Genomic DNA, 16,380 nt, shown 5'->3' on the forward strand with positions numbered 1-16,380 from the left:
TTATGGGAAAATTTAGATGTTCCCCCACGGGACCTAAGGAGATGTGGAGCTGCTCTGCTGTGAGCTGCGGAGCACAGCGCATGTGTGTGCAGCCCGTCACCCACCAGGACTCCCTCGAGCTCCGGCCCCAAGCCTGCCCTCCATGGGATTCCCCCCACAGGTGGATTCTCATAGAGCTCCGAAGATACCACCCGGCGTTAGGCACTGCATCTCCAGTGCCCGGAACCCTCCGTCCTCACAGATGCCTCCTTGGAACTTGACAGAAAGAAGCCCCAGCCTCCTTCTTATGCACCTAACTGGCATCGCTTGTGGTCTCCACTACGCTTGGGTGTCCCATTGCATTGTCTTAAAGAGTTTGCGCAGAAAGGTATTAGACCATGCCGAAGGCCCCGGGGAAGGCCCAGGGGATGTCTCACCACAGAGGTGCGAGAGAGCTTGCAGGGCGAGAGAAGGCAAGACTCCACCTTCAGGAGAGACGAGTGGAGAGGACATGAACACAACATGGCGGTCCCGGCGGCTCCGGGAGCATGCGGGTGGAGAGGGGACTTGGAGGGGCTGACGCAAGCTTCTCATCTGGCAGGCTAGGCGACTTGCCCAAGTGGCGGGGCCCGTGTCCAGCCCAGGCTTGTCCACCTCTCCTAGGCCCTCGGAACACCCTGGCTGCGGTTGAGTGGTGGTCAGGCCTTTTGCAGGCATCAGACCATAGTCCGACTCAGCTTCCAGCTCCTCCTCACTTTCCCCCCAAAGGGCTGCAAACCGTGTGTGTGTGTGTGTGTGTGTGTGTGTGTGTGTGTGTGTGTGTGTGTGTGTGTGTGTGTGTCCTCTCAGCCTGCAGCTGCGGGTGGGGTGTTCTTCAATTCTGGTTAGGCTGGTGGGCACAGGCAGCCTATAGGACACTGCTGCCCTGCCTTGCAACTTTAATCCAGGGCAGGGATGGGGGCGAGCAGGCTAAGAGAGAATCAGCTTGGCCACCCTCAGCCCAGCACAGAACTGGGCTCCCCTCCTGCCTTTGTTTGTTGATTTGTTTTTCTGGAAGGAGGAAAGGGGCCTCTGTCACATTAAGGCTCAGCCCTTTCACGCTGAGCCCCCAGCCGGGAGGAGTGGGCCAGCTAAAGCACTCAGCCCTCTCGGCTAATTGCTCATTAAAGAGCGTTAATGAGCTTCCCGACGCCCCTCCCGGCCTGTTCCAGGGAGGACTCCCAGCGCTCAGTCACCCCAGGCCCAGCCCACTCTCCTTAGTGAGCACGCAGGTCCTAGCTCTGGTGTGGACCTGTGGGTCTGGGTTCACTCAGCAAACAAGATTTCTCAACCTCCCCACAGTACGATCTGTGTGTAGCCAGCACCTCCCCACCCCACCCTGTTAGCACTTACAGCTTTTCCAGCAGAGACAGTCCCAGGAAGGAGCCATTGCGGAGCAAGGTGATCTTGTTGTTGCTCAAGAGCCTGAGGGAGAACACAGACAGGGTGCTGTCAGGGGGGCCCTCAGCTACGGATGCAGGGGGACCCAGGCTCACCCCAGGCATTGGTCTAACTATCCCAGGAGCCATGCAGTGGGTGCCCACGCTCCACTCCAGGAGACTTAGAAGCGGTGAGCAGTGCAGACACGGACATTTCATGGCCCCGAGTCGCCCCACAGACGGATTTGACTTGGGGCTCTACGTGTGGGTAGGCTGAGCAGGTGTGAAGTTGTTAGGCTCTTTTTCAACTCTGGAGACCTGGGATAGATAGACATCACCATCATCCTGCTTGTCACAGATCCGCCCTTGTTCTGGCTTCCTGCTGTACATCCAGAGCAGTGTGTGTGTGTGTGTGTGTGTGTGTGTGTGTGTGTGTGTGTGACCTCATCAGGGCCAGGGTTTGGCTCCAGGTGGACAGGCAGCCCGGCAGGTCAATGCACTGTCCCATGGAAGCCAAGGACTCCATAAAAAGGCAGTGCCTGGGTAGCCCTGGGCTTACAGCCGCCGCAGCCCTGCTTCTCTAAGGCTGTGTGCAGCCTAGAGGAAGGCTGATGGAGCCCAGGGCTGCTCCAGCCTTTGCACTGCCCCCTCTGAATCCTGCTTATTTACTCACTTGTGTTTAGAGGAGATCCCTGCCAGCCCACTCCGCCTTTCCCTGCCAGACTCCCACAGGGAATAGGGAGGGGCAGACTAGCAAAAAGGCTCATCTTGGACAGTTAATTGCTTATTAGAAAGCTTTAATGACCCTCTCAGCTCAAACTCTTGCCTGCTGTGGGCTGAGCAAAGAGTTTCCTTTTTTCCCCCCTTTTTGTCTGAAACCCTGACTCAAGCTCTGTCTCTAACGCTTTTCCTCATTGGCTGGAGCTCTACCACTGAATCCATGCCTCCGGCCTCAAGAGTTTCTTTTATCTGCTCTTGCGTGCTGGAGTACTGAGCAGAAGGCCCGAGGCGCCGAGCTCAGCAGTCTCTGGGCTAGGCCGTTAGGGTGAGGAAAGGTGACGAGGCAAAGATGAGCAGTCACGTGTCTCCCCCAGACTTCCTGGGAGTGGGTTGGGGGGTCAGCAGTGATGAGGCCTCAGGCACCCACTGATCCAGCTGCTCCATTTTTGTCTTTTCTTCTCTCTCTTTCATTTAATTCAAATTTGTTAGCTGCCACTTTCACTCACTGGCTAGCGCTCTACCAATTGAGCCAGGCGGACAACCCCCTTCACCTTTTCTTTTTGAATGTATGATGCCTGGGACTGCACCTACACAAGCACTCTCCCAGTGAGCTACAGCCCAGCTTCCGCTCCATCTTCAACAGCTTCCCAGAGAATGCCTGGTGTGGCCACGACGGAGGAGGTCGATGGGGGTGGCGTTCGGTGTCAGAGGAAAGGATGATCTCCTTTCCGTCATTCCCCTTCAGATAGACGCCCCCCTCCACCCTTCTACTCACAGTCTATGGTCCCTCCAACTGTGAGGGGTCCCCATGGGCACGAAGAGTGGCTCGGGGGTATTGCTGGGTTTCCAAAATGTCACACACACACACACTTACACATACTTACACACCCACCACCACCACCACCATCATCATACTGATATTTCAGAAGGCCTATGAGAGGGCTGGAGACATAGCACGTACCCAGCACTTTAATATAAACATTAGAGCTTTTAGGAACACTTTTCCTTGAACTCTGGAGGGCCTAGTGCTCCAGCTTGGTTTTCCTGCTCAGGACTGGGCCACACTTCCACATCCTCTTTTTCTCATTTTACCTCCAGTGGTGACAGTAGGCCCTAGTAGGCCTTGGGGGTGACAGATTCTTGATGACGAGAATTATGTTTTAGGTCAAATCACCCTGTCTTCAGTTCTGTCCCTTCGAACACTCCAGAGTTTGCAATCAGTGAAGAAGGTAAGAGGACCTTAGATCTCTTGGGAATGCCAACGGCGGGTCCTGCAATGCTCAGTGAAAACAGCATCCGTTCCTGTGGCCTCCCCAGTGGTCGTCCCTGGCTAGGCAGAGCGTAAGGGGGAAGGACTGAAATGCTACTCGGGGTGGATAATAGGGGAACAGAGCTCCGGGTCACTACAGGTCCTTCTGAAAAGGTGGCTGGCCATGAACATTACTTCTCAAGCTTGCAAAGTGTGTGAATGACTTAGCAGGAAAGGGGAACATAGATGATATTCTGGGAATATGTCTGAAGGTTCCAGGTTGAAAGACACTTACTTTTAACACTAATCCAGATGTGGCAGTATACACCTGCCCCAGAAGGACTGAGTAGCTGAAGTTCAAGGTCAGACATTATCACAAAACAAATAGACCCATTGTACTATGAAAATGATATTTTTGCCAAAAATTACCTAAATTTTTCTGTAGAAGTTTTAGAAATAGATTCTGAAAGCTCATTGAATAAAAAATAGCATATGAAAAAGTTCTCCGGCTTCTCAGTCCCCAAGATTTAAGCCTAGGATCCCTGTTTGAGAACGATGTTCAAAGAGGTTGCAAGGGTACAGCCCAGACAATCGGCCAGCACCCCTCCCCTTTCACCTATACCAAACACTTCAACTCACAGCTGGCCTGTAGAGACAGAGTAAGCTGCAAACTCATATGTGATTTTAAATGTTCAAGTAGCCACGTTAAAACAAAAACTTAAAAATTAAGGAATTAGCCGGGTACCACTCGTGCCTGTCATCCTAACGACTCAAGGAAGCTGAGATCTGAGGACAACTGGAAGCCAGCCTGGGCAGGAAAGTCTGTGAGACTCTTATCTCCAATTAACCACTGAAAAGCCTGAAGTGGCACTATGGCTCAAGTGGTAGATTGCTAGCCTTGAGCACAAAAACTCAGGAACAGTGCCCAGGCCCTAAATTCAAGCCCCAGGTCTGACACCAAAATAATAATAATAATAATTATTATTATTTAAAGAATTGTATTTTATTGTTAGTTGTAGTGCCTCATGCCTGTAATCCAGGTTGCTGAGAGGTCAGGAGGACCCGTTTGAGGTCAGTGCAGGCGAAGTTAGTGAGGCATGATCATCTCAGTTAAGAAACAAGGCATAGAGATGGGTCTATGATCTGAGCTAAGTGGATGACCAAAGGTAGGAGGATCACAGTCTGGGACCCACCCAAGCAAAATATTTGAGATCCTACCTGAAATAAGAACTAAAGCACCTGGGTGCTGGTGGCTCACACTTGTAATCCTAGCTACTCAGAAGGCTGAGATCTGCGGTTGCCTTTCAAAGCCAGTGCAGGCAGGAAAGTCCATGGGACGCTTATCTCCAATAAACTACCAAAAAAGCTGAAGTGAAGCTGTGAAGTGGAGTCGAGCAAAAGAAACACAGGGACAGCGCCCAGACCCCGAGTTCAAGCCCCAGGATTGGCACCACCACCACCACCACCAACCAACCAGAAAACCTAAAGCAAACAAAAGGCTTTGAGGTATAATTCAAGTGGTAGAAGGCTTGCCTAGCAGGCTGGAAGGTCTTGAGTCCAAGTCCTGATGCTGCACCTGCACACACACACATCCCAGCTCTCCACAGAACCCGATCGTTTCCGAGTGTAATCAATATGCAAAACGACGAACAGGACGCTTTTCTTCGTTGCATGTGGACAAAGCCGTGGGAACTCGAGTGTGTTGTATCCATCAGAACATCTCAACTGACAGCCACGCTGGAGCCACAGTGCTGTGGGGCTGGATGGGGAGGGCAGGGAAGGAAGGGGAGCCCTGAGCCCAGACTCCTTCCAGGCCGGGAGAGGGCAGAGCAGGGGTCGAGGGCAGCTGCAGCCCACACTTCCGGCTTCGCTAGCCCAGCGCAGAGCGCGGCCTACAGCCTCAGATCGCCAAGGGGAATGCATCTCTGACCTCCGCCCTCTTGCCCAGGCCAAAGCGCAGGCTTCGGGCACGCGGAGGTTCCTGCTCGTCTGTTCCCACTGCCAGCTCCCAGGCAGACGGCTGTAAGGATCTTTTGCCTTCACTACCTGGCGCGTGCTGAGGAAACTGACTTTAGACACAGACGAGCCCAGGAGTGCCCTCGAGCGTCTCTGAGGGCGCTGTTCTCACGTGAGGATAGGTCTGGGAATTTTGTTTCTTTTGTCGGTTCTGGGGAGGGAACTCAGGGTCTTGTGCATGCCAGGGAAGGACTCCAGCCCCAAGCCCAGGGGCTTCTTGAGCAGGTGGGAAGCTGGCAGTAACGTGACTGCTGGTGGGGTAGATGGACACACCCCATGGTCTCCACCTCACGAGGAGAAAAAGGTCCCCACCATCTGAGGCGGTCTCCTGTGTCCCAGACACAGGGTGAGCCTGGGCTCTCTTCAGCCTCCCTCCCCCCCCCCCCACGGCCTGCACCTCCTTCTCACACTCTGCCGCCCAGGGAGCCAGCCTGGCGGACCTCCTCCCAACCATGCCGCCCTGCGGGCACAGCAGAACCCTGGCTGCCCAGCCAAGACTCCAGCTTCTTTCCTCCCTCTTTCCCACTCCAACCTCAAGCTTTCTATGGGAAGGAAGCCCAGCCCCCGGGGTCCCGTTCCCTACTCTAGAGTTTGATATCTGGCCAAACAGCAGGGACACACTCAGTTCACTCCCGAACTCTTTCCAAGCTAAGGGCCTATTTTAGGGGAAAGAAGTGAGCGGAGTCACCACAACTGAGACTGAAGGCCAAGGGAGTGAGTGGCTGGCGTCTACAGAGAGTCCCTGTGGCCTCTGGGTAGCCACAGGAACTCCCCAGATACCACCCTGACATCAAAGGTGACCCTACAGGCATCTGCTCTGAGGGGCGTGGAGCCAGCACGTGCCTGTACTGAATGAGTCTCCCAAGTGCTGGCAGTCATGCACGTCAGCCCCTCTCCAAACCACGCAGACAAAGGGGGGGTGGGGCAGAGCTCTGACACTGGGCATCCACACTCCAGGGAGTCCGAGACTGGAGTCTAGATCCCCCGGCGGTGGAACCAGCCTCTCCTGCCACAACACCTGCTGCTGGTAACTTGGCCATGTCTTAAGGAGACCAGCAGTTGGGGAAGGAGGTGCTCTGCTTGTTGAGAGCCCACCCTGAACTGGCCAGAGGAAACCATAGCTCTCCGCTGGCCTATAGGCAGAGAGCCCAGGGCCTTTGAGAATTTTCAGGGCCCACAAGAATGTCTGGAACTTAAAATATAATTATCACCTCTAAAATATAAATACTGGGCTGGGGTAGAGTACTTGGTTAGCATTCACAAGGACCTGGGTAGGATCTTCAACACCATGGCACATTAAATAAATGAGCAAACAAATGCTACAACATTGGAAAGTAACACATCCTTAATTACATCTAGCAAATGTGATGGTTTATCACTAAGCAATAATTGTTGTGTTTAATGTAAGTTTAGTGTGGTTGATAGGACATTAGGGTCTCCGAGAGACCTGCTGTCCACAGGTGGTGCTTCAACACAGTGTCAATCCCAGGGCCATGCTTCTGTGCATTCTCCTCCCTCTTCATGTCCACTTAGACTAACAGTGGGGCACATACATGTTGGAGAGGATATGCAAGGTGACCGGTCCACTCCTGAACTTTTTTTTACCATCCCTTCTCCTGGCTGGAAGCCTATTCAGTAAGCTCCAAACACCTGCAGGCAAGCAAAGACCCATATAGTGCCTTCCTTCCCCAGGTCCTGAGAATGTTCCAGAACTCAGCCTAGAAATGGGGCCAGCCAGGGAGGGCAGGCTGTAAGTGACTGTAGCTAGGTTAAGGCTAAGGCCTTGTAGCAACTACTGCTTATCTGTTTCTGTTTGTTTCTCTCTCTCTCTCTCTCTCTCTCTCTCTCTCTCTCTCTCTCTCTCTCTGAGATTAATAGGGCTTAAACTCAGGGCCTCTCATTCTCAGGTGGCTTTTTTTGCTAAGCTGGTGCTGTACACACTTGAGCCCTGCCTCTAATTCTGGCTTTTTGCTCATTAATTGGAAATAAGAATTACTCGATTTGTCTCCCTAGGCTGGTTTCAAACCTCTATCCTCAGAACTCAGCTTCCTGGGTAGCTAGGCTTACACACATGAGCCACTGGCACCAGTCTTTGTCTGCTTTTTCTAAACTCCTTTTCTTGTCTCCCTCGTCTATTTTACCCTAACCTTCCTGTAGACAAGGACCCTCTATTTGTTGTGGTTGGCAAAGCTAAGAAATAAGGGCTCAGGTGGGAAGGACTGGCTTTGAGCTTTGGGATCAAATCTAGAGGCAGAAACCTAAGAAAAGGCACCACAGATGCGTGCGTGCGTGTGTGTGTGTGTGTGTGTGTGTGTGTGTGTGTGTGTGTGAGAGAGAGAGAGAGAGAGAGAGAGAGAGAGAGAGAGAGAGAGAGATGAGAATGGGTTGATGGAGATTTGGGGGTTCAAGCACCCTCACTTGAGAACAAGGAACTAGAGCCCACTGTAAGGTAGACTATATGTTTGCTCAACCCTCGGTGACACGCTACTGCTATGGACACAGAAACACATAGGGTATCTTTTCTTTGTGTGCCAGTGCTGGGATTTGAACTCTGAACCTTGCCTTTCTTTTCCTGGTGCTCTACCATTTGAGCCACATCTATACTTCTTATTTCTCGCTGGTTAATTGGAGTTGCCTGAATTTGTCTGCACAGGCTGGCTCCAAACCTCATTCCCGAGATCTCAGCCTCTTCAGCAGCTAGGATTATAGGTGCGAGCCATGGTGCCTAGTCTATCTTTGCCTTTTTTCCCCTGATTATTTTGGAGAGGGAAGCTCATAAACTTTTCTTCCTCTTTTGCACCAAACATGCATCCTATCACTGAGCTATACCCCCTGCAAGATCCATTTATATTTTAAAATACGTATGCTTTCTCTAGCCCAAAATTTGGCTCTCACTGGTAGGATTTGCCTGTGTGGAGGAGATGATGAAGGCAGGTTGCCAGGTTCTGTGTGGATGTGCACGCGCGTGTGCACACCCTGTACCCTGCAGGATGCATTGCCCTCCACCTTCTTGAGGGGAAATTTGTCAAGATAACGTGTGTCAAGCCCAGAACTGGTAGTTCATCAATGGACTCCAAGCTACATGGGAGGCTGAGATTGGAAGGGTTCGGTTTAAGACTAGCCTGGGGAGAAACACTCGAGACCCCTTTCTCGGCTGGCACTGATGGGGGGCACAATCGTGGACAGGGAGCTCACTGCAGAGCTCTGCTGTTGCAAGTCAGAGGGCAGCTTCCTTCTCCCTCTCATTTCTCCCCGCTCCCTGCCCCCGTTTCCAGGACAGAGCACCTATCCTTTCCCCAGCTAGCCCGGTGCCCCGGTGTGGCCCTCTGGGACAACGTGGCCATCCTGAGACTGGGAGAGATGAACGGCCTGCACAAACACGTGCAACGCTGGAGGTCCCACACTCTCTGGGTCAAGCTGCCTTCCAATATTCTGCGCGGTGCTTTGAATGGTGGTCCCTAAGTCACTGGGAAGAAGATGGCTCGTGGATCTGCTCCGCCCTGTCCTCGGCATTTCTGCCCCAAGCGTGTCTCCATGTGTGGAGTGTACGGGACTCTGTCCCTCCCATGTTGAGAGTAGGCTGAGGATGCCTGCCAGGTGGGAAAGTCAGATTAAAGGCTTTGTTACTGAACTTCTCAGTCTAGGTTTTGTTGTTTGGGGTTGGGTTGGGTGCATTTGTTGTTACTGTCTGTCTGTCTATCTATCTATCTATCTATCTATCTATCTATCTATCTATCTATCTATCTATATCTGGCTGCCAATCAGGCTTTATCAGTAATAAAACATTTTTATTTCCTTGTCTGATAACTTTCTTTTTATCTCAGAAACCCAGCTCAAGTTATGAAAAGGAGAGTTAGTAAGTTACATTTTGGGGTGCTCTGGAACTCCGGTGCCTCGATGCCTGCACAGGGTGAGCCTTGGGAGGCGGTGAGGAGCACCTCCGTCCCCAAACAACTCCCTGGGGGCTGGCTCCATTGGCTGGCCTTGCCTCTGTGCCCCCACTTGTCCAGGTAGCGGTGGTGGCAGGGGGGTGGGGGTGGTGGTGGTGGTGGTGGTGTCAGGAGTCCTGGAGGTGTCTGTCTGATTAGGAACTGCATGAGCTGGGCCAGGTCAGCCCCTTTCTGGGGGTCACCTGGCTCAGTACAGAGGAGCCCCTAACCTTGTCTTTGGGAGTCTTTTCCATCTTGTGGCCCGAGTGGCCTCCAGTCTCAAGTCACCATGTTTCTGCCTCGCCACACTATTGCCAGCATGGTCAGGAGTGGCGTAGGGGAGGGTGAGGAAGCCAGGGTGTGTGTGTGTGTGTGTGTGTGTGTGTGTGTGTGTGCATGTGTGCGTGTGTGTGTGTGTGTGTGTGCGTGTGCGTGTGTGTGTTCAGACCTTGCCTTCCTCTTCCAGCTGGGAGCCGTCTGGCCCCTGAAGCAGGCTGGAACTCCCTCCTCAGGCCACTCTCTCCGCCCCACTGCCTGCTTCGGTGACAGATGGGCTCCCCTGCCCCTCACCTGGCCCCATCCATCTTGCGTCTCCCCCTGGCTCCCCCAAGGGAGCCCTCCCTGTCCCCCTGGGGGGGAGCAGGTCGGGGAGGCTGCCTGACATAGCTCACTCTGTGTCTCTGCTCTCTCCTCTCCTCCCCCTCCCTCCATAGCCCAGTCCTAAAAGCAAAGGAATGTTCTGGAGTTTGGGAAGGATGGGGGCCCCCTGGAGAAGGGAGGAAGGGGAGGAGGCAAGCTCGTCCTGTCAGTGTCTGAGCTCTAAATAGAACACAGCGGCTGGGCTGGGGGAATGAAAATAAACAGCCCCTCTAAGCAGCCTTTCCTAGCAGTCTGTCAGCCCAGGGCCATTTCCCTCCTCTCCCCTCTCCGGTGTCCCCTCCCAGGGCAGCCTCTCCCTCGGGGACCATGGAGTAGCTGTGTGGCATAGGAGAACTCAACTCCCCTCTCTGGGCTTTGGTGAGAAGAGCAGCCAGCCCCCTCCCCACGCCTTTCACTGAGCCATGGCTCAACTCAGAAATGGCTGCAACTTTTTCTCTGGCAAAAAAGGGTTCTTATCCCAATGGCTCCCATGTGGGATAAACTTAGAAACACTCTCTCGCTTTAAAAACATGACCCCAAATTTAGGGGTCATTCTATGGTTAGTTTCAAATTACACTGGTTTGCTTCTGCCTTTGGGGGGAAATTCTCAGACTCATCCCCAGAACTAAGGTTGCCCCTTTCCCTCTTCAATCAAAGGGTGATCTACAGTGGCCCGGCAGCAAGGGGTTTCTTTGGGGCTCAGGACTGGCTAGGTTCACAGACATATCCTGATTAACTCAGGCCAAATGACCCGCTCTGGCTCCTAGCCCTTGGGGGCTGAACTGTAAATGCATTGTTGGGACTCAGCCTGATGGCCCCTCGAACCTCCTGAGTGCAAAGAGGACTGGCCCAGGGGACTCTGCTCTCTCCCTGAGACAGGACCACCCGAAGATGCCTCCCAGCCTCCCAGCCCGAGTTTCCAAGACCCAGAAAAATGGCAGCCAGAGTTGCTGGGGCCTGAGCACCCACCTCTAAAGGAGGTGTGGGGGGGGGCAGCGGGGAGAGTCAGGCAGGCCTGGCTTGGATCCCTCTGCATCCCTCCCTTCAGACAGGCAGGGACAGGGGGTTTCAGAAGCCCACCTGGGATGCTGCCACTGGTAGCTGCATCCTGGAGGGCAAAGGGGGGTGGGTGGGTGTACCCTGGAGTCTCCAGGCTCCCCTCACCTTCTCTGTCTCAGCCTCTTCCCTCTTTTCTTTCCTTCTTTTCCTCTGCGTCCCCCCTCCCCCTCCTCTGTTCACAAAAGCTCTCTGTACACAGCCACTTCCTCTGGCTGCTGTCTCTGAGCCCAGACCTTATGAGAACCATATGGGGAAAGAGGGTGGACGAGAAGAGGGTGGGGGAAGCGGGCTGGGCCCGCCTCTCCAGCCAGCATCTTTCCACCGCCCTCGGCTACGAGCATGGCGCTTGGCACACGGTGCCCTAAACCTCTCTAACTGGATCCTTGTGGCTTCGGACCGGAGTCTCAGTCCAAAGCCGGAGGGCTATAGGGAGATCGACACAAGAACCTCCTCCCTGGGGCGCAGTAACTCCCTGGGACACACTAACGGGACTATGTGGTGTCTCCACACCTCCCCTCCCACTGCCAAACTCCTAGCACACATGCCCGGCCGGTGTGGCACATCTAATCGCCAATGTCCCCTTCTCCCAGTCTCCTTCTCCCAGCAGGCTACGCAGCTGTCCTTGCAGGGGAAGCCTCTGTCCGCCTCTGCCTGCCCCCTCCTCACCTAGAACACTCTCAAGTCAAAAAGGCCTGGACCTGCTAGGGGAAGGCGGGCTTTTAAAAGTAGTTATTGTACCCTTCACATCATCTTTTTTTTTTGGCCAGTCCTGGAGCTTGGACTCAGGGCCTGAGCACTGTCCCTGGCTTCTTTTTGCTCAAGGCTAGCACTCTTGCCATAGCACCACTTCTGGCCGTTTATATGTGTGTGTGTGTGTGTGTGTGTGTGTGTGTGTGTGGTGCTGGGGAATCGAACCCAGGGCTTCATGTATACGAGGCGAGCACTCTTGCCACTAGGCCATATTTCCAGCCCCTTCACATCATCTCTATGGTAACAATACAAAATTTTAAAGTAGTTTTTGAATCAAGTTCCAATGGCTCACAACTATAATCCTAACTACTCAGGAGGCTGAGATTTGAGTATCACGGTTGGAAGCCAGCCAGGGTAGGAAAGTCCATGAGATTCTTACTTTCAATTAAACAGCAAAGAGCCAGAAATGGAGCTGTCTCGAGAGGTAGAGTTCATCCTTGAGTGGCAAAAGCTAAAGGACAGTGTCCAGGCCTTGAGATCAAGTACCAGTATTGGCACAAAGTAACAATAGAAGCCATTTTTGTGTCCAATGATTCCTGGAGTCTAAGTAGGACCTTCTTGACAGAAATGCTAAGAGAACCCTACTAGTTAATCTCTCCCTAATCCCACCTACCTATGACACTTGAGCAAGGCGCTATCTCTCCAGTCCCTTTGTAGCAGCCTCAGTGTGCTCAGCCGCAAGAGTAGGGGCAGGGACTTGCTTATCTGTAAGACCCTGTTTGGTGCAGACAAAGTAGGAATTTATGACACTCAGAGTCTACCACTCAGTTGGCCTGGGAGGTCTTCACATGCCCTGTCTGGAATTCCTTATTCTCAGACCCTTCCCCCTTCCTGGAAGTCCCAGAGCTGAGGAGCCGGGGGCAGGCCCTCAGCAGCTGCCCAGAATCTCACCACCAGCTCCTCCACCTCCCCGTAATAAGCCACCAGCTCTGGGACCTCTCTCCTCAGGGGAGGCCCATAAAGACTCCAGCTCTGGACAAGAGTATTTGTGCCCACAGCTGCCTTGCATACTAGGCTGGAGGCTGGGGGTGGGGCAGATGGATCAGGAAGGAAGCCAAGAGCTCGGCTTTCCTGGAAAACTTCGAATGAAAGTCCACGAGAGAGGAGAAAACTTAAAAAAAAAAAAGACAAAAAGAAAACAAGCAAGAGAGTGTGGGGGAGAGGGAATGGAGTCTGGAAACATGGAGCGCAGAGTTGAGACAGTAGGGTGGAGGCGAAGCAGGCTTGCTGAGATCAACAGGACTGCTCACAGAATCCCTTGGAAGTGGCCAGAGCTCTCTGCAAGCTAGGAAGGGAGGCAGGGACTGCAGACCGGGACTTTATCTAGCACCTGGAGTGCAGGCGCTCATTGTCTTCTAGACTTCCCAATGGGGAAATCAGAGGTTCCTCCTTGAGGACACAGGGGAAGGAGAGAAGCCACAATACAAAAAAAGCTCAACTTCTCTTGCTCGCCCCAGGTGACAAGTCATAAGGCGAAAGGGAAAATCTATGTAGAAAAGAAATTAGGAAAGGGCAGAGGAGGAAATAGAAGGCACACCATTTTCTTCTTGTTTGTTTTGAGAAAAGGGCTCCTTATGTAGCCCAGACTCACCTCAAACTTTCAACCCTCCTACCTTCAGCCTCCCGAAGGCTGCAATTAAGGGCATGGAATTACAAGGCCCATCATATCCTTGGCCTTGTGTTCTGCTGCCTGGTAGAAATGGCAGCTTCTTTCCAGCCCTTATCTTCCTTCTTCCTTCAATGTTCTGGGGCACCACGGAGTGCTAGCAGAGAACCCCAAGGAATGCACACCCAGCTTCTGCTGGAGAGTCTGGGTTCTGTTTCCTACAGAGGCCAGCTTGGGGGCTTTAGAAGATAATATCAGGTTAGTGTGGGGCTAAGAAACATGTCTGTCTGGCAATTCGGTTGAACTCCTAGTTGATAAGCCATGAGATTCTCAAAGGCTTCTGGGTCCAATCTGGTTCTAGGTCCCTATGGGGATGTAAAGCCAGACAGGGAGGTGGGGGTGGGGAAGGTACCCAAGCCAGGGAGGTCAGTGGCTAGAGAAGAAAAGGGGAGCCTTTTCTCCAGGGAGGATTTAGGATGGGTGGATGAGCTACGAGTCACATCTGCTGCTACCCTGTCACAATATATTCTCACCAACTATTAGCCCCACTCTCTCCTTGGAGTGGCGTCCATGGGAATTTGCCACGGCTGGAAAGCATTAGTTGCCAAATCATTTTAAGCTGTACTACAGAAACACTTTTCTATCCAGCCCCTTCTGCTCTGGCTATGTCAGGATTCCCTAATTCCGACCAACAGTCACACGGGGATCACTCAAAGGAGGGTGCCCCACATAGACACCGGGCATGCGTGTACCCCACTCAGCGCTCAACTAGCATTGTGCAGCGACGGCTTGCCCAGGCCCGCAGGGGCCCTTGGATCCAGTGGACACTGGGGTGTGTGGGGAGGTGTGTATGGTGCTGAGCTGTCCTCCTTGCCATTGCCATAGCCCTGAGCTGAAGATCAGGGAAGGCAGACACCACGCCTCTTCTGCAAGGCACACATGCACACACACCCCAGCTGGGAAGAACGCAGGCCAGGCAGTAAACGTCACAGGCTGGCCAGTTGTGTCCTGTCAGGAAGCGGGCAGCCTCTGAACTCACCAACCAGAGGCGTTACTGTATTGTTCTGGACACAATCGAATGGAAGTAGCCAGCCCCAACCCCGGCAAGGTGGGTGGAGAAACAGTGGCCACGAGGGTCAGGAGGACAGCTAAGGGGAAGCAGCTTTTAGGACAGGAAAGTACGGGGCTGCCGCTAGGGCGCGATCCTCAACCTCCACGGCGTGAGTGGAGCTCACCGCACATGGTCAGTCCAGGAAACCGCGGTGGTGCGGGGGGGGGGGGGGGGAGGTCGCGAAGGCTGCGGTTGCTGGGGACTTGGGGGTCAGGTTGTGCGGCAAAGCCTGGCCGGTGGCCGGCAACGCGAGGTGTGGATTGGGCCCTGGGTTGGAACGAGGAGCGCAATCACAGGAGGAGGCCGGGAGGCGCGCGCCTCCCTTTAGCCATTTCTTTCTTCCTTATCTTAGCGCAAAGAAGCCTAGGAGTCAAAGCTCCAACGAGCTCAAAAGAACAGACGAGGACGCAGATCCCGGCCCAAGCTCACCACACACAACGCTCACAAGTGGGAAAGGGGACCCAAGAGGAATCAATCGGGGCGCTGGGATCTCATGCAGACCCATAGCACCCCAGTCCCAAGGATAGACTTGCCCAAGCTCACCCTCCAGGCTCTCCTAAGAAGACCCCAGGCCCAGGGGAAGGAGGAGGGCGATCCCGATTGGAGGAGCCAGGCCTGCCCGGTAAATTCGGGAGGTTCCCCCGGCGAGTCCGCGGCGGTTAAGGACCGCAGACACGCACTGGGCCGGGGCGCCGTCTTTCCGCCGCCCTCTCCGCTCCCGCCCGCTCGGGTCTCCAAGTCTGAAAGCGGGGGCTTGGGCTTGAAATCGGGACGCGCGTTCCGCCGGCGCGCGCTCCATCCACCTGCGCAGGTGAGCGGCGCGCGCCGCGCCTCGCCCGGGCGCCCCGACGCCCCGACGCCCCGACGCCCCTCTCCCTCCCGGGCCCCGAAGCCCCCGCCCGGCCTCGACGTGGGCAAGCTCCGGGGCGCCCGGACTCAGCCGCCACCCCCCCTCCGCCCCCGTCTCGCCCTCCCGCACCTCCGTCCGTGCGCCGGGCAGGGTACTCACAGGGTAACGGTGCCGTTGGGCAGCAGGCCGGGCTCGGGGGGCTCCGGGAGGTCTCCGCCGCCGCACACCACCCTCCTGCGCGCCGGGTTGGGGGCGCCGCTGCCCAGTCCCTTGGGCCGCTCCCCCGAGCACTTGCAGCTGCGGATGGGGACCGGGCAGCCCGGAGCACCCCCGACCCCGGGCGCCAGGAGCAGCAGCCAGGGCAGCCAGAGCAGCGGCGGCAGCGGCAGGCGCGCGGACGCCCCCCGCATCCTGCGACCCCGCAAGCCCATCACCCCATCGCCCCGCGGGGACCCGCAGCGCTGGGGCCGGGCGGCGCCGCCGGCCGTCGGGACGCGGGCGTGCGGGGGGGGGGGGGAGGCGCGCTCAGCGGGGGCCCCGGGCGTCCGAGGGGCGGGCCGGGGGCCCGGGGCGGAGGCGAGCCCTGGGGTCCCAGGCGCCGCGCCCCGGGGGCATGTCCGGCGAGCTCCCCGCGGCGGAGGACGCGGGCGCGGCTGTCAGCGCCGCGCGGGAGGCCCCGGGCGGGACGGCCCGACTCTCCGCGCCGCGCTCCCGGGCCGCGGGCCGCCGGGCGTCCGGGCGTCGCCGGCTCCCTCCGCGCGGGGCTGGGACGTAGCGGACCGCGCTGGGCTCCTGCCGCCGCCGCCGCCGCCGCCCCGTGCCATGGATGGGGGCAGCTCGGCGCCGCGCCGCTCCCGCCGCCTCCAGCCCCCGCCCCGCCACTCCGCGAGGCCCTAGCGCCTCCCGACCCGTGCAGCCCGTCCGGCCCCCAAACGGCAGCTTTCACCCAGCCCTCCCCGGCCCGTGCGCGTCCGGACTGCGGGGAGCAGGCTTGGGGGGGGGGGGGGGGGCTTTGGATGACCTACGGGGCTCGGCTTGAGACGGCTGGGGCTCT

The 16,380-nt window shown here is 55.6% G+C and overlaps 1 protein-coding gene across 1 annotated transcript in view; it reads right to left on the minus strand.

The window, feature by feature from the left end:
• Positions 1–15,780, minus strand: part of Adgra2 (adhesion G protein-coupled receptor A2) — a 39,440-nt gene extending 23,660 nt beyond the window's left edge. Inside the window, exons 1-2 of the mRNA XM_048330465.1 lie at positions 15,486–15,780; positions 1,372–1,443 (exon numbers count right to left, since the gene is read on the minus strand). Coding sequence (XP_048186422.1) covers positions 1,372–1,443; positions 15,486–15,757 — 344 coding nt within the window. The 5' untranslated portion in view covers positions 15,758–15,780. The remainder of the gene's footprint in view (positions 1–1,371; positions 1,444–15,485) is intronic.
• Positions 15,781–16,380: the final 600 nt, after the last annotated feature.

This window comes from Perognathus longimembris, chromosome 21 (genome assembly GCF_023159225.1).
Source record: "Perognathus longimembris pacificus isolate PPM17 chromosome 21, ASM2315922v1, whole genome shotgun sequence".
NCBI classification, from domain to species: domain Eukaryota; kingdom Metazoa; phylum Chordata; class Mammalia; order Rodentia; family Heteromyidae; genus Perognathus; species Perognathus longimembris.